The sequence below is a fragment of the Peromyscus eremicus genome, chromosome 23, assembly GCF_949786415.1.
Source record: "Peromyscus eremicus chromosome 23, PerEre_H2_v1, whole genome shotgun sequence".
Lineage (NCBI taxonomy): Eukaryota > Metazoa > Chordata > Mammalia > Rodentia > Cricetidae > Peromyscus > Peromyscus eremicus.
The window spans coordinates 1122175-1149742 of record NC_081438.1 but is presented as its reverse complement, the minus strand read 5'-3'; the positions used below and the strand labels follow the sequence as shown (position 1 = coordinate 1149742).

Here is a 27568-nt window from a genome sequence, read left to right as displayed (position 1 = left end):
TGTTTGGTTATTCCTGGTATATTAGTCAGCGTTTTTTAGAGGAACAGAACTGATAGAATGAATGCCTGCCTCTATCTATCTATCTATCGATCCATCCATCCATCCATCCTCATCCTCATCCTCATCCTCCTCTTCATCATCATCCTCCTTGTCTGTCCAGGGGATTTATTAGAGTAGCTCCCAGGCTGTGGTCCAGCTGCTCCAACAATGACTGTCTACCAATGGAAAGTCCAAGAATCCAGGAGTTTAGTCCATGAGGCTGTATGTCTCAGCTGGCTTTCAGTTTATGTCAGAATCCTGAGGACGCAGACTCCACTACCAGGAGTGAACTTACCAGTGAGAGCGAGGGCCATCAGGGAAGAAGTAATGCCTCCTCCTTTCATCTCCTTTTATAGGCTTCCACCAGAAGGTGTGGCCCAGATTGAGGATGGATCTTTTCACCTCAAGTGATCTGGATTTAAGGTGGGTTTTCCTACGTCAGATGAACCAATTAACTAAAAAAATAAATAAATAAATAAAATAAAAATCCCTTCAGGTAACCCAGTGGCTTGAATTTTTAGTTAATTCAAGATGTAGTATAACAAACAACCCAGCCACATATTTGGGATTGTTAGCAGACTGTAAGTTGGTGTGGACAACTGTGCTATTTTAGATCTCATGTATAAGTGAGGTTCTGCAGGGTGGTCACCACCCAGCTGAGTTCTACCTTCTATAGTTTCATTTGCCTGTGGCCAGCCAAAGTCCTTATTTTTTTTTTTTTATTTTTTTTTTTTGGTTTTTCAAAACAGGGTCACATTATGTAGCTCTGGCTGTCCTGGAACTCACTCTGTAGACCAGGGTGGCCTCAAACTCATAGAGATCTGCCTGCCTCTGCCTCCCAAGTGCTGGAATTAAAGGCATGTGCTACCACTTCCTGGCTCAAAGTCCAAAATATTAAATGGAAAATTCCACAAGTAAATAATTCCTAAGTTTTAAATTGAATGCTCCTATGTATAATGTAATGAGGTTCAACACCAAGGACATGAGTCATCTCTTTATCCTGTATATTCATCATTAGTCAAACTGTCTTGATATTCTAGCCCTTGATGTGGTACCCCTCTCCCAGGATAGAGGAGAAGGTCTATATCTGTCTCTCTGCTGAGCTTGTTTTATTCAACATAACTGCAGGCTTACCTGTGTCATTGTGAGTGACAAAAATCTTTTCTTTTTAGAGGCCACATAAGATTTTATTGTATGTCATGAAGCATATTGTCTTTATCCATTCATTAGTTGATTGATGGACACTTAACATGATTCACTTAACATGATTCAGTGTCTTGTCCATTATACATAATGCTGCCCTGAACATGGAAATATGCATACCAGGATACGATTCCCTTGTCTTTGGTTGTACTTAGAAATGGGATAGGTCATAAAGTAGTTCTGTGTGGGAGCCCACTGAGGTTTCCTAGTGAAATCCGAGCTTGCTTTACCCAGCAGGGCTGCATAAGAGGATGTTTGGACCATGGGCCTGTGTACTAGGTGTTTGGAAGGGTCTACACTTGGTCGTATCTAGCAAGGGGGAGGTCTTTTGCCTCGCCCCTTGGCATTGTTATAAAAAGCCCTTATGAATAAAGTTCTGGGCCGGTGAATAAGGGTCCAAGCCCTCCCAAGGCTATCTTGTGTTTCTGTCTTTCTCTTTCCCCTCTATAATTCTATCTAAATCTCTTATCTCTCACTCCTCAAGAGTACCCTGGGGGGGAGTGTGGGGGCTGATCTCCCACAGTTCTGTCTTCATTTCTGCCTATGATGGTTACCCTGAGTTGTATTCTGTGCAGCATGACAGCCCTCTCTCCTCCGTCTGGTCCCAATGGCTGTATGAGCAAATTTGCGGAGCATCAGAGTGAAGCTGCCTTTTCCTGGCAACACAGGCTGCTGAGTGTTCTTTCATGTTGCTGCTGGCCCTGTCTGCCTCTCTTCAGAGACATCTATTCAGGTCCTTTGATGGCTTCTGACTGAGCTGTTTGAATCTGTTTTATGTCTTCTATATCAACCTCTTATCAGATGCGTGTGACGGAAGTGTCGTCTCCCATTGGGTGCGGAGATAACACGTCTCTTCTCTCTACTGCCTGTTTCTCTGTGTAGAAGCCGGTAGTTTAATGCTACCTCATTTATCTTTTTCAGTTATGTGTTTAGAGTCATAAAAAAACACGAGGTCAAATCAAAAGTTTTTCTAATTATATTTGGTTTGATGTATTGAGAACTGAGTGTGGTGGTACACACCTATATTCCCAGAATTTGGGAAGATAAGTCAGGAGGTGTCTTAAAATTGCTGTGAAGAAACACCATGATCGAGGCAACTCTTATAAAAGAAACCATTTAATTTGGAACTTGCTTACGCTTTTAGAGGGCTAGTCCATTATCAACAGACAGAGTGCTAGAACAGTAACTGAGAACCTTACATCCTCATCCAAAGGTTGCTGTTTTTGTCTAAATGTCAACTGTTCCATTTTACCAATAAAGTCTTGGGAGCCAGATGCTTGGGCGAAAGCCTACTAGCTCAGAGAGGCAGAGAAAACACCCAGCTGACCTTTCTGAAACAAAACGCCTCAAACTCAATGTCCCTCCCTTCTACTTCCTGTGTGTGTGTCTCTCCATCCTCCTGACTCCCTCTTACTCTCTATGGTTTTTCCTGTCAGCTGGTCTCTTGACCTAAGGTTGACTTTATTTAATCCTGTTTACAATATTCAAGCAGAAAGCTCCTGGATTAAAGGTGTGTACTAGGGCTGAACCACACTACAATTAGAAACAGGTTTTTCCAGTAAATATTGCAGTCTCGGGGGTTCACAGTGTGATCAAATATCCTGCAACAAAAGACAACAGGCAGAGAGAGAGGGAGAGAGGGAGAGAGACAGAGAGACAGATTGAGATTGAGATTGAGATTGAGAGCCTGGTGTGAGCTTTTGAAACCTCGAAGCCCACCCCTAGCAACATACTTTCTCTAACAAGGCCAAACCTCCTAATCCTTCCCTAACAGTTTATCAACTAGGAAATAAGAATGCAAATATATGAGCCTGTAGGGGCCAATCTCATTCAAACCACCACAGGGGGATAGCAAATTTGGGGCAAGACTGAGTTATGCAGAGTTCTCAGCTAGCCTGGGCTTCATTGTGAGGCCCTGTCTCAAACATTGAAAGAAAGACAGAAGAAGGAGGGGAGAAAAAAAAAATACTGATAAATGTGACTATGTAAAAAATAAAGAACGTTTAAATCCCCAAAATACTTCAGATCGGTAACTAGGAAAGCTATTTCTTAGTAACTTACTAACAGAAGAGGCTGATCACGTTAATATACTAATAGGAGCTCTCAAAACAGACAAGGTGGGTCAGTGGTAAAGTTGCTGGTTGCCAAACCAACCTGATAACCTGAGTACAATCCCTAGGACCCACATTGTGGTAGGAGAGAACCGACCTCTGAAGGTTTTCCTCTGCCCTTTATACAAGTCATGGCACAGGCAACCCTCCCCTCCCACCCCCACCCCACCCACCGTGTACACATAGGCACAGAGCGGGGTTGGGTGGGGGCAGGGACCTAATAAGACATTTGAATGCTCTGTTTATAGGAAAAGAAAGCCAAGTGGCATAAAAACATAGAAAAGATGCATTTATAAAAACCCATTTATAAGCACGGGTCAAAGGGAAACCATACAACTAACTGAGTGACAAGATGAACCGCTACTCAAGCAGTAAGAAGACACAGGCCACGAACCGTTTGTCATAAGACACCTGGAGGAGAAAGCAGTCTCAGGAGTCACTGCTTGGTAGGGACTTGCGGACGGCAGTAGTACAGCAGATTGATACTTAGAATGCTGTGTACAATGTCGATAGTGCTCAGCATCCTGTCGGTGGTGCGGACACAGTATATGTGTGTCCAGTTACATTATACACTCAGAGAAGATGGATGGCTTTATCCCTCAGTAACCCCCAAACTAAAACGATCATATAAACGCCGCACTATGGAGCCATTTCTTACTTAACAGCTCATCAGGAGTCCAAAACTTTCGTAAATGTTGAAGATGCTGCAGGGAAATGGGCATTGGCACACCGCTGTGAAATGCGAACTCCCAAGGCAACTGCCAGAGGCACGCATGCATTTATCCTCCGACCTGGCCCCTCCATTCCTAGGCACACACTCCATTTTAATAATTTCCCAGGTCCCACCTTGACCATAAGTTAAAATGATATATTTATTGTTTTATCTGACATGAAGACTCTGTAGTTTTGATTGTTTTATTATTATTTTCTTTCTTTATTTTTGAGATTATAACATAATTACATAATCTCCCCCTTCCCTTTCTTCCCTCCAAACCCTTCTGATACCCCTTTTTCCTCTCTTTCAAGTCATGCCCTCTTTTTTCATTAATTGTTGTTACATAGCTATATGTGTGTGTGTACATTATATACATATATATATATATATCCCTAAATACATAAATACAACCTGCTAAGTCTGTATAATGGTGCCTATATGTATATGTTACAGAGCTAGCCATTTGGTATTGGATAACTAACTGTAAGTTCAGAGAACCTACTAAACTAGACTGCTCAGTGGGTAGAAAGAAAGATTTATTGGGGATCAGACTGCTGAGGCCATCTGTGGGGGTGCCCCTTAGGAGATCTGCTTTTCTGTAAACAGAAACTGGCCTTATGCTTGTTTACCCACTAACAATTCTTCTGTTTTCTCAGCCGAAGTCCTTCTGTTTAGGACACTGTCACCAGCACTGCTATTTAGGGGGAAGGCATTGAACCTAAAATTCCAACCTTTTGTTGATGATAAGGGGAGAGGAGCCCTCTAGATATCTCCTGCTGATTGGGGGCTTTAAAATAGGGGAGTCTAGAATGCTGGTCCAAAGCAGAGGCTCCAGTCAGCAGGCAATGGAAGCAGACATGAAAAAATTCCATCAGAAGCATCTGGTTTACTGACCGTCAGGTAATGTCACCCGAAAGAACCTGCAGAGACAGAGTAATCATGTTATTATGAGAAGGGTAGAGACCAGTGTGCTGAGAGGAGAGGAGAGCAAGGGCTCCTAGGGAGACCGCAGGAGAGTCTTGGAGTGGCCTCTGGAGTCCATAGTTATCACTTGTCCAGACTGGTTCACAGTGGCTTTCAGCAAGTCCAGAGTTCACAGGTTCTGCAGGACCCCCTGGGGATAACAAGATAAGCCTGTTTTGAGCAGTTGCAGGATGCAGCTGATTCCAGGACACACAGACAGACTAGGGACAGAAGGTAAAGTTAAAGAGCTTGGCGGGGGTGGGGGGGGGTGGGGGGGAAGTGGGGAGGGGTGGGGGGGTAAGAGGGTGGTGGTGGCTTTACTTGCTACTTCCAGGTCTGTCTCTTTGCCTGGGAGGTCTAGAAAACAAAAAGGACACACACCCAACAGGAAAGAGGGAAGGGGTCCCTTTGACTCACGACAGATGAATCCAAGTTGCAACTCTCTAAAGCTTTCATGAATCCTTTAAAGTTGACAAAAGAGATAAAAGTTTTTCAGGCAAGATCATTCACACCTTTAATCCCATAACTTGGAATAGGAGGCAGAGGTAGGTGGAGCTCTGTGAGTTCGAGGCTAGCCTGGTCTACATAGCAAGCTCCAGGACAGCCAGGACTACAGAAGACAGACCTTGTCTCAAAAGAAAAGAAAAGAAAAAAGAAAAAAGAAAAGAAAAGAAAAGAATGAAAGAAAGGAAAAAGAAAAAGAAGCCGGGCGGTGGTGGCACACGCCTTTAATCCCAGCCCTCGGGAGGCAGAGCCAGGCGGATCTCTGTGAGTTCGAGGCCAGCCTGGGCTACCAAGTGAGTTCCAGGAAAGGCACAAAGCTACACAGAGAAACCCTGTCTCAAAAAAACAAAAAAACAAAAAAAAAAAAAAAAGAAAGAAAGGAAGGAAAAAAAATAGATAAGACTTTTAAATATATTAGCATGACCACTTTCTGTAATCTACACTGAAATCATAGTAGAAAAAGCAGTTAATAATTAATAATTGTCTATAAGCGATTTGAGTAGACTCAATGCCTTTGAGCCATAGCAAAAACAAAGCCTGAAAAGTTATCATCATGATAGAAACATGAACATTCATCAGTAATAAGACCCTTTTTAAAAGTTACATTTATTTATTGAGTTTGTGTGTGTGTGCATGAATGTGTGCCACAGAGTGCAGGGAGAGCAGAGGACAGCTTATGAGTGTCCGCTCACCTTCCATTATGTGGGACCTGAGAGTTGGACTCAAGTGACCAGGCTTCCCTTCTGAGCCAGCTCCAGCCCATCAGTTGATTTTGCTGATAGTTTACAGCAGTCAGTCTCCTCAGGCATGCAGGCAATTCTTTAGAACATGCATTTGAGAGTTGAGTGGACACATGCCAGCACATAAATAAATCTCATGGCAGTTGTTGTCAAATTACTTTCCAAATGTTTTTTTCAGGATTTATTTTATTGTCTGTGTGTAAGTGTGTCAGTGTATGAGTATGTGTCATGCATGCACTTAACCACTGAGTCATCTCTCTAGCTCCCCCAAGTGTTTTTTTTATTGTTAACAGAACAGTGATGTCCCCTGGGCTGTGTCTGTTGCTTCCTTGTGGTTAGATGCAGGTTGTAGGTCTTTGGCAAGAATATCACAGCCGTGTGGCAGTGGCTCCTTTAGTGTGTCTGACAAGAGCTCATGATTCCGGTTCCTCTGATGTCTGCTGATGTTTATTTCATTCCTTCATTGAAATGCTGCCCTCTAGGCTTCTCTGTTAGGTTGTTCTTTTTTTTCTCCTTATATTCATAAATGCTTTGACAGTGTGGCAAGGCCACGTTATTACTTTAAATCAATGTAAATACTTGTTTTCCATGCTCACCTCCAGTCAGGATGATTGTATCCCAGATTCAGTACCATCTTAAGTAAATCACAACAGAAACTGATGAAAGTAGGTCAAGCAGAAGTTCCCAGTCTGCACATCGTGCTTGAGAAAGGAACTGTAGCTGCAGTTTACATAGTGTGTCCAGGCCTGAGCGTAGAGGTCTCCACAGAGCTGGCCTCTGTAGTGAGGCCAAAGGCCTGGGGAAGCTGCAGCTGTGTGGCTGGAAGCTTGGCAGGATAGGTTGCCAGGGGAGGAGACAGGCTGCCATGAGCATGCAGAAAGGAACCGCAGAACAGCCCACAGGACTCATGGGTACAGGAAGGCTCATGTGCCCAGCAGCCAGGGTAAAGTTCCACAGAGGCCACCTGTGGAAGGATAGAGGATATCTGCACTGAGGGCTGCTTTGGTACCACAAAACAGCTTGAAAAGAAGCCTGGAAAGGCCCAAACTGTAGTGTAATCATGTCTCAGAACAAAGCAGGAAACAGGTTTAAGGGATGTAAAAATGGACAGAAAACTCGGTAAGACTTCTCTTCCAGCTGTGGATGGTAATTGGCAGGGGTGCAGGCGGGAGGGTGTGGGGAGGAGGGTAGAGAAATGTTGGAGGAGACATGGACACTTAAAGAGCTGTAGACTCCCATGCACCAGAAAATTCCATGAGCATGAGAAAAGTGCATGGGAGACCTTTTTAGAAGTCCTGGAGCCATTTTTCCATATGGATGCTGTCCTGCTGCCTGTCAGACCTGGAGTTTATCCATTTGTGTAATCAGTGCAGACTCAGCTTCTTATTTTATTCAGTGAGTTATAACTTGTAACTAGTATGCTTCTTGAAAAATCATCACATTTCATTATTTGTATGTGTGTGACATGTGAGTGTGCTCTTGCCATTTCTTTTGAACATAAAAACAGGTTATAATTCAAAAGTCCAGGGTTATTTGAAACTGGAAAGTATTTTCTCTGTAGAAAGAGTAAAAATGATAACATTTCCCAATAAGCCCTTTTAAGCCAAGTAATAGCTGAATTACACATATAAATATTGATTAGATTCTGGAATACAGAAGAGACCTATCTTCATCTGTTCAGAGAGCTATGTTTTACTTAAGTTGTGTAAGTGAGATTCCTATTCATCTTCCCCTTCACTGTTTGATTTACAGTGGACATTTTCCTATCGGCTAATCCATAATCTAAAAAGATTTTAGCCTCCCCTCCTGAAAGTATAGCCAGCATATTCTTTCATCAGCTTGATACAGTACATATTCTTATCCTAATAGTGAAATGTTTCACTAAAGCTTGCCCAGTGATTGGGCAAAACCAAAACTTATTATAAGTCACAGTCATCCTAGGGTCCTCCCTGTTAGGTAACCTCCCTAGATCTGTGGGTTGTAGTCTGGTTATCATTTGCTTTATATCTAGTATCCACTTATGAGTGAGTCCATACCATGTTTTGTCCTTTTGAGTCTGGGTTACCTCACTCAGGATGATATTTTCTAGTTTCATCCATTTGCCTGCAAATTTCATGCTGTCATTGTTTTTCTCGGCTGAGTAGTACTCCATTGTGTATATGTACCACATTTTCTTAATCCATTCTTCAGTTGACAGGCATCTAGGTTGTTTCCAGGTTCCGGCTATTATGAATAATGCTGCTATGAACATAGTTGAGCATGTATCTTTGTGGTATGATTGAGCATTCCTTGGGTATATGCCCAAGAGTGTGGTATGGCTGGGTCTTGAGGTAGATCAATTCCCAATTTTCTGAGAAACCACCATACTGATTTCCACAGTGGTTGTACAAGTTTGCACTCCTACGAACAGTGGAGGAGTGTTCCCCTTGCTTCGCATGCTCTTGTCATTTCTTACATGTGGAGATCAGAGGACAACTTGCAGAGGTCAGTTCTCTCCTATGTGGGTCCTAGGAATTGCACTCAGGTTGTCAGGCATGGGAGTAGGCACCTGCTGAGCTATCTCACCAGCCCACTAGCATGATTATTAACACTTGAATTCTGACTTTTTTTTTTTAATCCTGTAGGATCTTCTTGAAACAGTTGATGGCGTCCTTTGAAAGCCTCGGTGATCACTTTTGTGCATTCTGATGGGCCACACATTCTGGCTCTTCTTAGCCATCTTCCCAGGGTGCCCTGCTTCCTAGGGGTGCTAAGTGGTCCTTGGTGCAGGCTCTGGGGATATGCATGCTTTCACTGCTACTGTGGTATGAGTGCTGCCAGGCTCTCCCAGCCGTTCCTGTATTGATCCTTTTAGTGATTAAGTGAATTTACATCAATACCTCTGATTCCTTCCCATCCAGGGCTGTATAGGCCAAGTCCAACTTTTCTTGTTTAACTCCTCCTCCCTGGACAAGAAGCCTAGTTCCCATGATCCTTAGCATATCTATGTGTTGGATCAGTCTTGCTTTGTGACATGTGCCCATTGTCATTGTCCCCACCATGGATAGATGCTTCTCTAGCCCACACAGGGCCACTGTCATCACCCTTCCTATGCATGGTGTCTTCCTTACTCTGCATCTGCCCTGGCACCCTGCACCTTGCCCTTCCCAAAGGACTCTGTTGTCTCTCCAAGGGCACTGTGGTTCTTGCCTCAGTTTATACACTTACCTTGCTCAGAATACTTCATGCGTACTTGTAAATCAGATCCAATTGAGGGAACAGGCTACTTTATGGAATGGACTGCATGTGAAAGAGTGGAAGTCTCTGAAGGTGAACCATGAGAAGAGGACAGACACACACACACACACACACACACACACCCGGGCCTTGCCACTCAGCAGGAACCCACAGAACATCTCTGAAAATAGTTGGCTCTCTAGAATGTAGACCAGTGATTTTCAGGAAAGCATCTGAAAGAATCTCCCCTCACGAACCTGCCTATCCTTGACAATATTGTTTTTTCCATCAGTTTTTAGGTGAGAGCTATTCAAGAATCTAGCCTGAGCCACTCAGCTGGAAATGTCCAGGTCCTGATCAAATTCCATCCTAGTCAGTATGTAAACTTTTAGAAAAGTTCATTTTGTATTTGCCCTCCCCCCCACACACACACAATAAAAAATGGAGCCCAAGACCTGCTGTGAGGAGTCTGAGTGACTGTAGAACTTGAGAGATGGAAAAGAACAGTGGAGGGTGGGAGCAGACCACAGAAATGTGAGTTCATGAGACATGAAACTTAACACATGCCAGCGACACCTCCCTGCCCTTCACCTATGCCTTGTTCATGTCTCTGAGCAGCTGTGATGTTGCATTGCCACCAGCATTTGACAGTGACCTTGTGTGTGTGACAAGACTTTTCCTGGGGAGATGCAACACACACATGTACTCACCCTAGATAGGAAGCCTGTGACAAACCAAAGTACAGATACCACCAAAGTCCATCTTGGTGAACCATGAGTTTTATTGGGATTACTTACAGGAATATGGGTGATGGGTTATTTACAGGAACAGAAGTGACTCAGAGCCCACTGCATCGCCCAAGTCCACCCGGCGTGGGTGACAACTCACAAAGCTGGGAATTTGGGGCGCACTGCACAGCCTACAGGCAGTTCAACAGGCCGGAGAGTGCCTTCCCAGGTGCCTTCGTCTAAACCTCTTCAAGCAGCTCTGCGGGTTTCTGCTTCTTCCCAGGAGCTGGTTTGGTTTCTGAGTTGTCTTTGCAGCTTGGCGGGCCTGATAGTGACTCTCAGCAGTTTGCATGTTTACTCTGCCAGGGAAGGACCTAGTGAATCTGGTCAGTTTCAGAGACTTCCTGAAGTTACTTTAAATTGTTTACCCACCTGCTTAAGGATTATTCCTTTAGGATAGAGTGTTTCAATTTCAGAGGAAACTGTTACATAATACTCTGTTAAAAGTCAGTAAATTCCGTGGTTTTTAATTAGGCCAACCTTCTTGGTGGATATAATGTATCTTCTTTGTCACACTTTCCAGTAAAAAGCCTTCTTGCTTTCTCTGTGAGGGTCTGGGGTCATCTTCATATTTAGCAATCCAGCCCTGCTCTGTGTGGTGGAGAAGGGATGGAAACAGAACAGCAGTGTGCATTGTGCTGGGCTAGTGTTGGTCATCTTGACACAGAGTAGTCTTTTGGGAAGAGGGAACCTCAGCTGAAAAAAATACGCCTCCATAAGACTGGCCTATAAGCAAACCTGTGAGGCATTTTCTTGATTAGTGATTGATGTGGGAGGGCCCAGCCCACTGTGGGTCCTGGGTTGTACAAGAAAGCAGGCTGAGAAAGCGATGGTAAGCAAACCAGAAAGCCGTGTTCCTCTGTGGCCTCTGCTTCAGCTCCTGCCTCCAGGTTCCTGCTTTGACTTCCTTCAAGGATGGACTATGATGTGAAACTGTAAGCCAAAATCAACCTTTTCCTCCCCGAGTTGTTCTTGGGTATGGTGTTTATCACTGCAGTAGAAACCTAACTAAGACACCATCTTAATGGGCTTCAGACAGCAAATTTTTCTAAATTGTATTTTATTTTTAAAATGTTTTATTCTTGAGAATTTAATATAATTTGATCATATTCTTTCTCCTCCCAGATCCTTCCTCATCTCCCTACCCACCTAATTTCATTTTCTTTCTCTCAAAAAACAAACCTGGCGTCTGATTTGTGCTGGCTAACTGTCCCTGAGCATGGGGACTGCCCTGGAATGTGGTTGATTGCAGACGTTGGGTTATTGGTTGCTGTTTTGTGGCGCAGTTTCTTTGGTGAAGACACATAAAGCTGGACTGAAGACTCAAAATGCAGGGTGCTCTTTAAAAGGAGGATGGGAGGAGGCCACCTCTACAGTGGTGGAGAGCAGGAGTCTGCAGATATGCCTGGGAAAGCCCTGAGGCTCTGAGCTTGAAGGGCCACAGGTGTGAAGTGCAGGAGGCAGGAGCCTGTTGGGCACAGCTGAGGACTGGGAGGAGGCTCTGGGCAAGGCTGGATCACAGGGCCCACTGAGTAAATGAGGGCTTGGGGGGGGCTGTTCTGCTGCAAAATCCACTACAGCTGCTGTGTGGAGGAAAGACCAGGGAGGAGGTGGGGGAACACACAGGCCTGGGGGATTCCTGTGTGGTGAGACGGAAAGGAAGTGGGGTGCAGCTTTGCTGGGTTTTGTTCTCAAGAGTTGGCCCTGGTGTCTCTTGAGCTGTGGAAAACTTCAAAGGGGAGAGTGCTGGGAAGGGAAATTAGGTGTGGGTTTTGTGGTGTTTTAAATGTTCTTTGCACTGCTGGGGATGGGACCCAGGGCCTTGAAAATGTCAAAAATGTCAGGTGAGCACTCACCATTGACAGTGTCCCCAGGTGAGCACTCACCACTGACTGTGTCCCCAGGTGAGCACTCACCACAAGCTGTGTCCCCAGGTGAGCACTCACCACTGACTGTGTCCCCAGGTGAGCACTCACCACTGACTGTGTCCCCAGGTGAGCACTCACCACTGTGTCCCCAGGTGAGCACTCACCACTGTCTGTGTCCCCAGGTGAGCACTCACCACAGGCTGTGTCCTCAGGTGAGTACTTACCACTGACTGTGTCCCCAGGTGAGCACTCACCACTGACAGTGTCCCCAGCCTTTTTTTTTTTAAGCTTTATACCTGGTGACATAGAATATTTTTTCAGAAAAGTACATAATTATAACCACATTGCATAGATTCTCACCAAATCAACCCACCCAAGGAGGCAAGTCCTCAGCCCCACCATAAGAATGACATCCAGATTGCCACTCTGTAGTATGAGTAATGTGATGTGAGTGTCGTGTGTGTCATACGGCGTTTGCTATCAGGACCCCTCCCCACCCCATGTTGTTAGGGACACTTGCCTGGAGTATGCTGTCATCAGCCCCTCCACAGCTGACAGGCGTCACTCAACCCATGGATTATCCCTTCTGTGTCCTGTTTGGAAAGTGTAAGGAGACCATCACTTCTGTCTTGGAAGTACTATCCCTAGGTTTTCTGTCGTTAACATTGGCTTTCACGTTTATGTTTGTGGCCATGGAGAACTGATTTCTGTGTATGGTATGAACTGAAGTAGAGGTCAAGGTTATTAATGTATGTTTGTGTGTGTGGTTGGTGTATGTGCATGTGGTATGCATGTTTGTGTGTAGCTTTGTGTGTGTTGTGCACATAGGTGTATGTGTTTGAATGTGTGTGTTTGTAGATGCATATGGATGTGCATATTTGGATATGTGGAGGTGCATGTGTGGGGGCAGTGGTTGCAGTTTCCCTGTGGGTTTTGGGGATGGAACTATGGTCCTGTACTTGCCTGGCAGGTTCTTTACCCACTGAGTCCTCTCCCCAGCCTGTGACCTGCACCACTTCCTTCCCATGCCCTGGTACTATGTCCTCTAAATTAGGTGACCACAGACAAGTGGTTTGCTTCTGGGCTGTGCACAGCTGTGGCAGCCTCGTGTCTGGGAGCGTGGCTGTCCTGTTGTGCTCTTCCAGCCTGCCTCAGTATTCTAGGTCTCTCTGCTGTCTCCACAGAGTTGGGAATCAGCTTGTTAATTTCTACCAAAGAAAACAAAACACTGCTGGGACTTTTAACATAATAATAAGCGTAAATCCTAAGGATGTGGTCGATTGAGCCTCGCCAAATGTCTGCATTCATGTAGCCTGTGCCAGCCAAGGCGGAGAGCTGTCCCGCCATGCTATGGTGTTCCCTCCCGCCAACCCAGCTAGTCTGCATGACCCTCTGAGTCCAGCCATTTTCATTTCTCTCAGAGTGGGTGGGTGTGTGGAATCACAGAGTTTGAACTCTGACTTCCCTGGTTCCCACCATGTTTCTTATGGTTTCTCTTGGTTAGTGTGTCACTCTTTCTCACTGCTGGATGGTTCCACTGAGCCCTAGAACGCACCCGTGTCCCTGCTGGTGCATACTAGGGCTCATTCCTAGTTAGAGTTTGTGTAGATAAGGCAGCTAGGAACATTTCTGAGCAAATCTCTTTGCGGACAGGTTTGTTCATCTCTCTTGAGAAAGTGCTGAGGAAGCTGGTGTTGGGGAACGCAAACTCTGTTTTACTGGGGCTGCCAAACAGTTCCAGAGCGGCTGTACCATTTTACACCCCACGGGAGTTCTAGTTGCTTTGCTTACTCACCAGCGTCTGTCATGGTCGGTCTTTCCAATTTAGCTATGCTGACGGTATGAAGTTTTTTGTTTTTTAATTAGAGTAGCAGAATTGGCATTTTCATACATAGTCTTTGTTGTTTCTCCCTCATCAGCTCCCTCGTCCCATCTTTCACTGTGGTGTTCCCCCATTACCTGCCCTGCCCCTCTTCCTTAAAGCCTCCTTGGGTCCCATATAAATACACAAGCATAAAAACTGGAAGATAGGCCTTACACACACGAGAGTGTGCGATGTTTGTCTTCCGAGCCTGGGTACTTCCTGTAATGTTTTCTTCCTACCCATTTTCTCATGATTCTGTTTTTGTTCATGGCGAAATGCAACCTTCTTGTGTAGATGTCCCATGCGGTGGCCATGTGGGCTGGGCTGCCTCCTCGCAGAGTCTCCAGTGAGAGGTCAAGTCCTTTTATAACCAGGGGTGGAATGGCGGGGAGGACACCAGGTCTGTTTTCAGTTTTCCCACAGTGGCTCCCTCCCCTCCCCTCACATCCTCAGCAGCATTTGCTGTTTGCTTTCCTGATGACTGCCAGTCTGACTAGGTGAGGTGGATCTCAGACGACTACTCTCTGATACGCTTCCCTGATAGCCAAGAGTGTGGACGCCTTGAAAGGACTTGTTGCCATTTGTATTTCTTCTAGAGCCACGTTCAGTTCCTCAGCCCACCTTTGCGATTGTGTTATTTTCCTCATCTAGTTTTTAAGCTCTTTGTAGACTCTAGATATTAATCCTGTTCTGTAGGTTCTTTACTCAATTAACTGTTCCCACTGCTGTGCAGAAACATATTCACTTCCTGAGGTCTCATTTGGTACCTGCCGCCTTATTTTGAGTCACTCAGTCCTGTGAGGAGGCTCTTACTTGTGTGCCTATTTCTGAGGTGTGTCTCCTGTTTTCAGCTCTAGAAGTTTCAGAGTTTCAGGTCTCATGCTGACGTCTTTGATCCATTCAGAGGTGGGTTTTGTGCAGAGCAAAAGATAAGGATCTAGTTTCTCCTCTCTGTGGGCACCTAGTTTTCCCAGCACAGCTGTCTTTTCTCCAGGATGTTTTGGCGTCTTTATAAAAGATGAAATAGCCATAGCTGTGTTTTGTCTGGATCTCCTGTTCTGTTCCACTGGTGTGTGTGTGTATGTGTGTGTGTGTGTGTGTGTGTGTGTGTGTGTGTGTGCCAGTACCATATTGTTTTTGTTACTGAAGCTCTGTGATTCAACTTAAAATCAGCCATCCTTTTACCCTCAGCTGATGTCTGTCCTTGATGCTAAGGTGTGTTTCTTGGGTTCAGCAGAAGGATGGATCCTGTTTTTGTATCCTTAGTGTTAGTCTGTGGTTTTTTTATTGGGAAATTGAGACCACTGATGTTGAGAGATATCAAGGAGCAGTGTTTATTGATTCCTGTTATTTTGCGCTCTCTCTCTCTCTCTCTCTCTCTCTCTCTCTCTCTCTCTCTCTCTGTGTGTGTGTGTGTGTGTGTGTGTGTGTGTGTGTGTGTGTGTTCATGTGTAAGTTCTTCTTTTGATTTGCTGGTCAGGGATTATTTATCCTTTGTGTTTTCTTGGATGTGGTTAATTAACCTCTTTTGGTTGGAGTTTTCCTTCTAGTACCTTCTGTAGGGCTGGATTTGTAGATAAATTGTTTAAATTTGTTTTTTGTTTTTTGTGGTTTTGTTTTTGTTTTGTTTTTTTAAATCATAGAATGTCTTATTTTCTTCATCTATTGTGATTGGAAGTTTTGCTGGGTATAGTAGTCTGGGGCTAGCATCTGTGAGTGAAGCTACTCATACCCTTGACCAAAGACCAGACCTCCTTTAATCAGGGAAGGTCATCCTCTTTGAGCACACAGCTTCAGGATAGCTGCACATGGAGCAGTGAGGGAGGAGGGGGCCCACCTAGCCAGCTAGATCAGCCGAATCAGCTGATTAATGGGGTGACAGACATCACAACAGATCACCCTCACATCTGCCTCTGTGGTCTCTTAGAGTCTGTCAAACATCTGTCTAAAGGCCCTTCTGGCTTTTAGAGTCTCCATTGAGAAGTCAGGTGTTATTCTAATAGGTCTGACTTTATATGTTACTTGGTCTTTGTCCCTTGTAGCTTTTGATATTCTCTTTCTTCTGTACATTTAGTATTTTTATTATTATGCACCAAGGGGATTTTCTTTTAACTTCCACCAACTTTCTGCCTACCTTGTTTGCTAGATTTACTTATAACAACATCCTTTACCAGAAAATACCTTAATGATAGGTAAGAATTTCCTTTTTCCTGATTACATATCAGTTTTATTTTACAATTACATTGTTGGTTCGAAAAGAAAATGGCAGTGTTTCAAAAAGCTCCATGCAGGGGCTGAAGAGATGCCTCAGTAATTAGGAGCAGAGGCTGTTCTCACAGAGGACCTGAATCCAATTCCCAGCACCCACATGGTGGCTCACAGCTGTTTATTACTCCAGTCCCAGGGGATCTGTTGCCCTCTTTTGACTTGTGTGGGTACTGCACATAGATAAAGCAGAACACCCATACACATAAAATAAAGGGGGAAAAAAAAAAAGAAAGCCCTGTGTATAAAAAAGGTCTGACTTTGGCATGATGCTGCCAGGCAGAATAGAACTCAAATTCATTCCCTCTCTGGTGACTCAAAGGGAAGGCCATGAGCTCTGCTTCTGGGAATTGATTTAGAAGTTTTTTTGTTTGTTTTTTAATATAACTATTATTTATACAGCGAAGAGTATTATTATCCCCTGAAGCCTACATGCACAATTGCTACCAATTTAGTAAGTGTGCTGGCCTGGGTGATGGTCTCTGCGGAGTAAAACACTGTCTAGATGCTACCATGTCCCTTTAGTGTGTCTGGACCTAGATGTGTGACCTAGTTTTTGGAGCAGACACAGGGCTGCCGCTCCCCTGCTGGAGGCTGCATACCTGGGAAAGCCTGACAAGAGGGTGTTCACAGTATAAGATGTCACACTGTGGTGCTGTCAGAGCATAAGCACTTGGTTTTGAAGAGGAGCCCTAGCAAGCAGGAGGCTTCGAGCTCAAAGGGTGCCCCACCACTAGCCGTGAAGTCTGCCCTAGGCTTTGGTGTGTGGGTCAGGGCACTCAATCCTACTGCAACTGTGACATCCAGTTACAGCTGTAGTGTCTTAAAATGTTATGGACCTGCTCACCATCCCAGAACATGGGGACCAGTGTTCTTCTCTGATGGACTGTGCTGTGCTATGACTGAGTGGTAGGGATCAGTGTTCTTCTGTGATGAACTGTGCTGTGCTATGACTATGGTAGGTTAGACATCCAGCAAACAGGAAACCTGCCTTGAACATCGAAGCCACACTGTGTGGTAGGGACTGGTGTTCTTCTGTGATGAACTGTACTGTACTGTGCTGTGACTGTGTGGTAGGGACCAGTGTTCTTCTGTGATGAACTGTGCTGTGCTATGACTATGGTAGGTTAGACATCCAGCAAACAGGAAACCTGCCTTGAACATCGAAGCCACACTGTGTGGTAGGGACTGGTGTTCTTCTGTGATGAACTGTACTGTACTGTGCTGTGACTGTGTGGTAGGGACCAGTGTTCTCTGCTCTTTAGGAATAATTATGTGGTCTGTATGCTGTTTTCATGAAACACCTTCCATGTGCATGTGAGAAATGTGGCTTCGATGTTCAAGGCAGGTTTCCTGTTTGCTGGATTGTCTAACCTACCATATTCTCTGGTCTTTCAGCTATCCAGGGTTATGGGTTGTAGTCTCCCTTTAGGACAGGACATTTTTCAGAACTGGACCATCTGCCACACTTCCCGCAGCGAGTTTTGAGGCTCTGTAGTCAGTGGCACCCAAATTTAGAGTTTTGCCTTCCTGCTAAGTTCATGGTAAAACAGCAGGCCTCTGATTTCTTGCTGTGTCTTCTACTTTAGGATGGAGTTTTTCCCATTCTTTGTTATCATCCATCTGAGGCCATGTGCTGTGGTGAGCTCTGCAGTGTGGGGCCTGCCATCTTCTGTCAGGCTGCACTTGCTTGGTTTATTTGACATTCCTGATGCTCATGTCACCAGAACTTTGTTCTCCGTTTCCTGTCCTATTATTATTGTATTTCTCCCACACTAATACAATCTTCTCCTATTTTGTGCTTCTGCATACTGAATGCATTTAAAAAACAATCCACTTCCTTCTGTTCTGACACGGCAGATCAGCATCAGTGTTTTCTATATTGTTGATTAGTATTTTTGCTGTTACCCAGTAGGACATCACTCCTTAAAGTGCTTGTATCCTTGAATCTCACTGGCCCGCTCACTAGGCTCATGCCTCTCCATACAGAGGACTGCTTTCTTCTTCCTGAAGAGCCTCCTTGAAAGTTTTCTGAGATAGGCCATCAGGTGGCTAAAATCTGCTTTGTTTTTCCTTCCTATCTAAGTAACTTTTCAACAGTAGACATCTCTGGTACTCCACTATGATTCTAAAAGAGCCAAGTGTTGGCCATCTAAGACTCTGTAAGTATCTAGAGTGCCTGGTGCAAGTGTCCCTTGCTCTCCTCCTGATGTCCCCTGGCAGGGTTACAGTTGAGTCACTCAGATGTGCACTCATTTGTAACAGCTGCTCAGAACTGTAGGAAATGCACAGAAAGACTCAGAGACAGAATTGTGTGCTCATTTGTAACACAGCCGCTCGGAACTGTGGGAAACGCACAGAAAGAGACTCAGAGACAGCATTTAAAACTGACAGGCTCATGCTTTAATAGACACTGAATCACAAAGGAAGGGCCAAGCGCCCGCAGCCTCAATAAAAATAGGAAGTTCTTTTTACATGGCAAATTTCATAATATAAAAAGTTTAATGCTGTTTGGAAACTGTGTAATTTACAAAAAAGTCCATGTAGGCCAAAGGTGGCTAACAATGCATATAAGGAGCGTGAATGCCAAGTGGGGAGGTGCCCAGGATGGGGGTGGGTGGGTGCTGGCGTGGATATCTCTGAAGGATCCGCTACAGACAGGCCCAGTTCACAAGCCACATATACAGTCAATTCAGATCAAACAAAATGTGTGAGGAAAAGCTGCCCTGTTGCTGTTTGCCGCCTTGTGAGGTGTACAGCAAGGACCACTGAAGCTTCTGTGTGTGCTGGGGGCAGTTGGGTCCTGTGGGCAGCACCTCACCACCTATCAATGTGGACTGACTTTTTTTCTCTAAAAGGGAGAAAGGTGAGACCTGCTCATTGCTGCAGGGACAGTTGTGGGTCAAGATGTAAGTTTTGTAGGTGATTCTTGTGTTAGTTTGCAGTTAGCAGTTGTTACTGGTAAGAACTGGGGCAGCCTATGGCCTTGCTCTGTGGTCCCACCAAGCTCCCAGAGGAGGCTGTTGCTTGTCTGGGGCATGTCTTTGTCTGGTAGAGTGGGGTAGAACATTTAAGAAAAAATTTATTAAAAATTTTCATTTCCTGAGCTTAAGGGAACATCTGTCTACTACCAGCAAAGGGGAAACAGAGACAACTTTTGTAACTTTGACCCACATCTGTTGGCTCCTCCCACACAGGATGAAGAGCCAAGGGCTAGGTAGGAGCCACCTACACCAAATGTGAGCCCTCAAGGCTCCAGGCCCAGTGGGCCCACTGCTTCCTTGAAAACTTCCTGGCCGTGGAACAAAATTTCAGTTGCATTTTCTGCTGTACGCACCAGGAGCCAACCTTTCTTTTAAAAGGCAGGATAATAGGTGACTTCAGGCTTTGTGAACTAAGAGGCAAAACCAAGACTTGTCTTGTACTTATTAACCATTTTAAAAGGTAAACCCATCACTGGCTTGTGGCCAAAACAAACAAACAAAACTTCCAACTCATTCACCAGCTTTAGTCTGTGGATCATGGTTGCCAACCCCTAACCCATACAGAATGCTGAGTCACACAGTCTCTCATGATGTGAAGAATCCTCTTTACGGTGTAGCTGGAAGCTTCAACTGACTTTGTTTCACGTGCATGAAATCACCAAGACTGACATAAACGATGACTCGGATCTGCACATTGGTCCCATTACTTTGTCAACTTTGTTTTCCTTCATTGAAACTTATATCTAAGATAAATAAAAAGCATTCCAGGTACTGTTTGGCTCTTCAGTGTGAACCAGAAAACAACAATGTACCTAGGAGTACACCAGAGCAGCCTTGGAGTCCTCCATGACTTGACAACGTGGTCATACATGGTCGAGGGGTGGAGGTATCTGCTGATGGTGGGCTGCACCCTGGACAGAGCACAGACAGCCAGGCTCCTGGGCACTTGGGGGAAGAGGCTGAGGTGGTGGCTGAGAAGGACAGGCCCAGCCACCTGCATTGTGCTGAGGTTGATTCTCGGTTGCCGAGGACCTGACTTTGCAAGTGGAATGCACAGTGCTGGGTTTGGTTTTCATTTGCTACATGGCAAGTTAGCTCCCTGCTAACATAAGATAGTACATGCTGCTTTCATGAAGAATTTCTCTCCCAGGGATGGGGCAGGTTAAATGTGATAGCCTTATTATTGTTTGTCAACAAGGTTGTTTGGATGCAGAATCCTCTCTGACAAAACTCACCAGAATAACATGGAGCCAGGGGACAGTGTCAGTTTTTAAAAGAGCACATTGAGGAGGAAGTAGCAGTCAGTGGCTACAGAGTGAGGTCATAGCATAGTGTAGGGGTGCAGGCCTCAAGGCTGAGGCAGGAGGATTGCTGCAAATCTGAGAGGCTAGTTTGGGCTAGAAACCTTGCTTTAAAAAGCCACAATGAGAAACAAAACCAAAGTCAGATCCTGCTCAAGGTGAGAAGTGCCCTTGGGGGTCATGATGCCAGCACCCCCACTCCTGGGGGGGGGGGTTGGCCGTGATGACTGCTCTTACTGAGGAGTACCTGAATCTAGTTTCCCCTGACCTGGTGGAGCTGTGACTTGCACTGTCACAGTGCGTGGAAAGACTGACCTGGTTGATAATGACGCAGAGGTGGTAGCAGTGGGGACTCGTGATGGAGAGAGGAGAGGTTTGTGGCCTGAGCTGGGAGAGGAGGAGAAATGCAGCAAGGCAGTGGAAGTGGCTGGGGTCCTGGTCTAGCTAGACAGGGGACTTTTTTTTTCCTTTCTATCTTTTTTTTTTTTTAAATAAGTAAATTGAATAATTTCAACCATACCCCCAAGAAAACTTGATTACTACTTATGGATGAATATTCAAAATTTGACATTTAAAATTTCTTGAGCTTTTAAAAATAATAGCTATAAATGCAAAGTACTATTGATAATAAAACCAAGTGTTTATCCATGTACAAAAAAGGTCAGTTATGTTTTAAAAGCACAATGTTGTGTTTTAAACCACAGTTGCATAGTTCTAAAATGCCTGGACAAGAGTACAGAATTTTTTTTTTTTTTAAGAAAATTCAAGTTTGGCCAACAGTGGGGTCCAGAGGCCCCAGCCGAGCTCATGGGGAGCAGCTGGGGATGCAAGCGCTTTCAACATGAATTATTGCATTGTGGCTGTGACTTCCGGTATCCACCAAAATGGCTACAATTTAATCACAAAGAATTGGCATTTTAAAAACCACAGTTCTCCTTTTGGATAATGTAATGCATCAGTGCAGAACTTAGAATGTTCTATATCCCATCAGCACCCGGGAGCCCAACAGGAGCTGTTTGTGCTCCTGTAGGAAAGATATGCATAGAGACTTGGTAGCAGAACTGGTGCTGCCTTCCTCCCACAGGTCCCGTGGCAGGAGCAGGAGCAGAGAGGCAGAGAAGACACGGCCATTCCCACCCCGTGCGAGACCTGCTTTTGGTGAATCTGGCCCAGGGGAGCTACCCGTGAGTACAGTGGTATTTGGCATGGCTGTGACCTTGCCTGGGGAGCCCACCTGTCTGAGGAGAGATGGTTTCAGTGGCTGTGTGGTGACTGCACTAGATGAGGGACCCCAAGACTCTGGCTGTACTGTGCACGGAGTCAGGGCCAATGCTTTAACATTTGGAGGAAGGGAAAAGCCTTCCTGGGGACAGGAACTTGTACCCATTGGCCAAGGGCAGTCTCAGAGGGCGGGGGGCAGCTGTGGTGCCCAGGCCACCAGATGTTGTCAGCGCTGCCGTCTCCGGGCACCAGTGGCCGTTGGTGGGGACTTTGGGTGGCACCGCCTCACGCCGCTGCACAGGCAGCTCCTTCAGCTCCAGTCTGTCCGCCCCGCCCTCGTCTTTGCTGTGCCGAGGGGACAAGTTCAGCAGGCTGAGGACATCTCTTTTAGATGTCAAGGCTCCTGGTGCACCTCGGCATATTTTCCGGGAACCCCTTGGGGGCTGGGGTGCGCTCTGCCAGAGCATCTTGAGGCTGTGCACTGCCTGCACCTTCTCATCCGGGGCATCAGCTGGACTGGAGCGAGCAGAGCCAGCTGAAGAGTAGGAGAGAGCAGGAGATGGCGCACTACACGCAGGGGATTGGTGGCCTGAGCCAGGGGATGTGTTCCGGGGGGACTTGGAAATGTGAGCACTGTAAGGAGAGCTGGGGTACTTGAGTCTAAAGAGTGGTGGGTCTGCCGGGGAGGCTGGGGTGTCACGGCCAGGTGATGGGCGGCTGCTGCTAGGAGAGCTCAGGCTATCCTTGCCCGATAACTCTGATGTGGTAGGGCTGCTCACCTTGGGGAGCGATGAGCTCCTGGCTGGGGGCTGTGGTTTGATAGTGAGTGGTGATAGCTGACTCCTCTGATGGGAGAGTACAGGCTTGCTGAAGGCGCTGGTTTCTGAAGCTCTGAAGACTGTGGTGCTGTTGGGTGCTGCTACCATGCCATCTTCTCGGTCAGAGCCCTTGCCTGCTGGGCCACCACTCCTCTGAAGGCGCTCTACTGCAAGGAGGTGGCTTTTAGTCTCCTCTAGGATCCTCTGGGCCAGCTCCTGGGGGTCGAGCTTTGGGGTGCTCTCCTCCTGGGACTTCACGGTGCTGTCGGTCTCTGTGCTGGACTGGTCTGACTCACCTGTGTCTGAGCTTGCCAGTTTCCCCACTTTCTGGAAGGGTGAGTTTGGGCTGGGGATCAGGGTCATCTTCACAGGGGAATTGGGAGTGCTAACACTTCCCTTGGAGCTGACTGAAAGCCTCACACCACCTGGTGCCCTGACACAGGGCTGCTTGGGATCTGGGGAGAAGTGTGCCTTCCCATCACCTTGGTAGGTTGCCAGAGGTTCCATGCTGATGATGGAGAACCCCTCATATTCTTCTTCTTCCTTGCTGCTCCCACGTCTGGCCTGAGGGGACAGCTGGCGCCGTGGCAGGGTGGCTCGTTGTGGGTGGGTGCTCTTGGGCCTATCATAGTCCTGTCGTCCTCGGGGGCCCCCACCTTCCAAACCCCCCTCGGGCTTGGAGACAAAACTCATGGAGGAGGCAATGGAGCTGAGACTGTACACAGAGATGGCATCGGAGGCAATGCTGTCTGCCCCAGTCGGGGAGAAAGGAGGGTGCTGGTAGCCCAGTGGCAGAGCATTGGACACAGACTGTGCTGATGCCAGTGACTCCAGGGAGGATGAGCTGTCCAGGCTGAGGCGTTTGGGGAGCTCTGTGGAATCTAGGCACAGAACATCCAGGCCAAAGGACAGTTAGGATTTTACAGACTGACATTTCCTTTACAAGACATCCTTAGTGTTAGAAACTAGTAAAGACTTACACACTGCATAAGCACAACTCCAATTAACCCCCAGTCCTCATGAACAAGAAGTGGAACACCCTAGGACATGCCCAGCCATAAGCCACAGGCCTCAGCAGCCCTTCTTTCGGCCCCTGTCACCTTCCACTCAAGCCTTAGTCCTTACTGTTCTTGTGACTGTCACTAGTGAGCCCACACACCAAGACCAGTGCTTAAGGCCTGGTTTGCAGTGGACCCATGCCCTCTGCTAGTGCCCTTTGACCCTGCAGCACCCCTGGGGCACAGAGCTCCTCCCCTTGCCTGCACTGGCCTCCTCCCTGTCTCCCAGCCTCCACCTAGAAGGCATCTCACAGATGCTCTAGAGCATGATGTACCCAGGACAGCACTCAGCCCACGCCTGTTGCTGCCTTCCTGATGTTATACAATGTCGTCTCACTCTGGCACCTGTTCTGAAAGCCTTCCTGTCACAGTACACATTCTTTAGCAGGCCCTGTTGGTTTGGCTACCCTCAAACCATGGCTGTGATCCAGTTGCCAACTTATCCCCAGAACAGCAGCACTCAGGCCAGGCATGCCCTCCGGTCCCAAGGAGCTCCTCTTGTGCTCACCTGGAGTAGGACAGGCATGTCCTGATACCATGCCATGTCCCATCCGCTCCACTTTCCCCCAGTCTTGTCCCCACTGTGGTGTTTCTTAGGTTGGCCTTAGGCAAGCTAATGAGCTTGCTGCCTCTATCCCCCAAGAATGAAGCTCTCCAGAGCAAGGAGCTCCGGGCCCCTCCCCCAGAAGATTCTAACACAAACTAAACATGCATCACTCACTATCCTTTAGAGGGAAAGGGGAGGTGCTTACCGAAGAGTGACAGCAAGGACTGAAGTGCAAAGTGGGTAGTGCGTCGACTAGCCTGTTTTCCAGTTTTCAGGATCACTTCCTCTTGGCCCACCTCACATAGGTCAAAACCTAGAGGAAGATGCCACATGCTGTGCATGGCTCTCACCAAGGGCAGCATGGCAGGGATGCCAGTGAGTTATCTAGCTGTCAGGATTTCCCAATTGATAGTGGTCAGGTCAGGCTGCCTCTCCCAGAAGAGCTGCTGGGCACAGCCTTAAGTGCTTCTGCAGGATTTTGCCTGACTCTTCTGCCATGTTCCTGGAGTCAGGCTCCATGAGACTAGACACATAGCCACAGCCACAGAACAACCTGCTCGTTCTCCAGGCAAATATGCACAGGAGGTCTGGGTTAGCTGAGCATCACACAGGCAGCCAGCAAGCACTCTCCCAGGCACTGTGGCCAAAGACTGTCCCCAGAAGAAACCAGCCAGACTTTCTACTTGAGACATCATAGCCTGCTGGAGACTGTGGGATGGAGAAGGAAAGGGAGCCTGTATGGGGGGCTCCTGTGTGAGATGATGGGGACTGGAGGGCACATTGCTCCAGACTGAACCGCTGGCCATTCACCAAAGGGGGTGCTTGTTCCCTTTCTACTCCTGATTGGGATCTGACATACATTCCATTCAGAATAAGGTTCCCTGAAAGACCCACAGGGCATTCTGGTTGTTGTGGGAAACTTAACTCTCTGGACTAAAGAGTAAACAGGGATGCCTCATGGAAGTCATCATGTAAATGAAAGGCTTCTGATAGAATCCTCTGCTTCTGCCAGAGACTGGAGTCAGCCGCCCCACCACTGACAGCCCTGTGCTGGGTTGGCAGAGGAACTCAGACGAGGATGGAAGGACTCTTGAGACCAGACCTGCCACCTACTGCTCTCCTCCCACTCTGCCTCCAGGAAGGACCAGGGGTGTGTGTGTGTGTGTGTGTGTGTGTGTGTGTGTGTGTGTGTGTGTGTGTGTGTGTCTCCTTCTGAGCACTGGCTTAGAGGCGCACAGGACACAAATGGAACCAGCCTCGGGAGGAGCCAGGGCTGGGGTTATTTCCCTCTGGACTGGTCTCCATGACACAACTGGTAAGGGGTTGGAAATGCAGTGTTCACTTGGTTTTCGCCCTCCTGAGAGAAAAAGGTGGAGCCACCTTCCAGTGATACACTGGTGTCACTGCCACAGAGGCGGCTGATAGAAGTGAAGACAACCTCTCCTGCCTCTGGTGGCATTTGTGTAGATTTCAACTCACCGGATTTGCCTTAACTCTGGATAAGTAGCAAGTAGCCCAGATCATAGAGTGCACCAAGTGTGGATTGCCTTCTACCTTAGAAATAGATTATACGACTGAAAACACAGGCGGCCAGCCCCAGCAGCGCGTAGATGCCCAGGACAGAGCATAAGGATGCACAGTCCTGCAATATCTGATGGTTCTATGGTAGTGACGTCATATTGACCTCTCCTACAGACAACGCTCAGAGACCTCCTCACCTGGCCTAGAGGCCCTGCCCGCCCTCGGCCTGGTGGGCCCCCATCCCTACCCTGACCTCATGCTGCTCTTGGCCCTCCTGCCCTCACTGCTAGTCTCTGAGGTCTGGTTTGGCCACTGTCCTTCCTCCAGCCAGCAGCCCCTGGAAATGTGGTAAAGCTTGGTCTGTCCTGGGAGGTAAGGACAGACTAGAGGGGACACTGATGGAGGGAAGCGGGCTGAAGCATTAGCATCTTTGGTTGATGTATTTCTACGTCACTAGGCTTTACCCAACAGAAAACGGGGGAAAACATTAAAGGAAACTGAAATGAAGTAGCTTATTAAGTCAAGGTGCTTGGTCCTACCGAGAGCTGCCAGGAACTCATGACACCCTGGGAGCCGCCACAGCTGGACACTGAGGGAGACTGGAATGGGAGCTGAGGCAAAGTCTTGTTCCTTCTCGCAGGCCTGCAGCTGGACCAGCACCTGATGGAGCTGAGGGAGGGAGGGACAAATGTAAGTGTAGGTCTGCCAGGCTTTGGACTACCCTGCCTAAGCTCATGTCACCTGCCATGGATTGCTGGCCTCTCATGACACCTGCAGCCTCTGGAGGTCCTTGTTCAGTGTAGTCATACCTACTGCCCTCTCTGGGGCAAGGACCTGGAGGGGCATAGGAGCCTCCCAGGGTCCCAGCTCTGCTTTGATCTCTGCCTTCCCTAAAGTACAGGAGCGGCTGTGGAAGTGGGGAAGAAGAGTTGGGGTTGGCACCCTCTGTCTTCAATTATGGACGTAGTTAGGACCATCTTTAGAGTTTTTCACAAGACAAGGAAGATTTGAACACATCTTGTAACTTGGAACACATCAAGTTCATGGATGAGCTCATGTGACCCACTCAGGTGCCACTGTGAACTCTGCTTCTGGAGTGAGATTGCTCTGCCTGTGTTTGTCACTGGTTCTGCCCCTGCTGCTCTAGTGGAACCTGAGAGGTCAAACCAAGGACGGAGTGGAACAGGAAAGGGGCAGCAAGAGCAGAGGAGGGGACAAGCCCCAGCCCAGAGCTCTGTGCCAGCGCGCATGTGCACAGCCAGTAAGCTCAGAGCTGCAGTACTGGGGTGGGTGGGCAAGGTGCTCACCTGACAGCAGTTGCTGTTTAAAGTTGTACTCACCATTCCCACCATATTTTTAACAGCCTTCAGCCAGCACAGTATAAGAAAAAGAAAGAAAGAGAGAAGAGAGTTTAGACTCAAGCATAGCAGTTATGCACACAAGCTGATTGCTGCCACAGGAAGCACTGCACCAGCCTGGTTCTGACCAGGGAGAGGAGCAAGAGGCAGCAGGGGACACAAGGTGACAGCCGTGCCTTGGCCAGTGTCCAGTTGTCCTGGGGCCCACAGTGAGCAGACCCAAAGTCCCTTGGTTCCATGAAAGCAAGAGGCATAAGGAGCTGGCACACTTGAAGGCTCTCAGCCTCAAGTTCTGCATTCTTTTATGGAGGACACAGACCAGCATTCTAGATGCTTTAACATGCAACATTCTAGAAGTATCCTAGATTCTAGAAGTATCCAGCATTCTAGCAGATGAGGCATGCTAATTATAAACCAGCAGAAACTCAAGGAAGTCAGGTCCCTGGCTGCCAATAGCTCCAGGGCAGAGGAGTCTCCAGGAGCC

The 27568-nt window shown here is 47.0% G+C and overlaps 1 protein-coding gene and 1 long non-coding RNA gene across 6 annotated transcripts in view; one reads left to right on the top strand and one right to left on the bottom strand.

Moving 5' to 3' along the window:
* Positions 1-20031, top strand: part of LOC131897983 (uncharacterized) — a 47952-nt gene extending 27921 nt beyond the window's left edge. Inside the window, exons 3-4 of the long non-coding RNA XR_009375829.1 lie at positions 396-462; positions 19474-20031. This is a non-coding gene — a long non-coding RNA (uncharacterized LOC131897983). The remainder of the gene's footprint in view (positions 1-395; positions 463-19473) is intronic.
* The window catches only part of Ttc28 (tetratricopeptide repeat domain 28), a 184204-nt gene continuing 175292 nt past the window's right edge, over positions 18657-27568 (bottom strand). Inside the window, exons 16-20 of one of the 5 annotated variants that reach the window (XM_059249011.1) lie at positions 27067-27090; positions 26266-26395; positions 24411-24518; positions 23083-23481; positions 18657-22767 (exon numbers count right to left, since the gene is read on the bottom strand). In XM_059249011.1, the coding sequence (XP_059104994.1) occupies positions 21896-22767; positions 23083-23481; positions 24411-24518; positions 26266-26395; positions 27067-27090 (1533 nt within the window). In that variant the 3' untranslated portion in view covers positions 18657-21895. Of the gene's footprint in view, positions 23482-24410; positions 24519-26265; positions 26396-27066; positions 27091-27568 lie in introns of all 5 variants that reach the window. The other 4 variants (XM_059249012.1, XM_059249015.1, XM_059249013.1 and 1 more) reach the window with 4 other exon arrangements.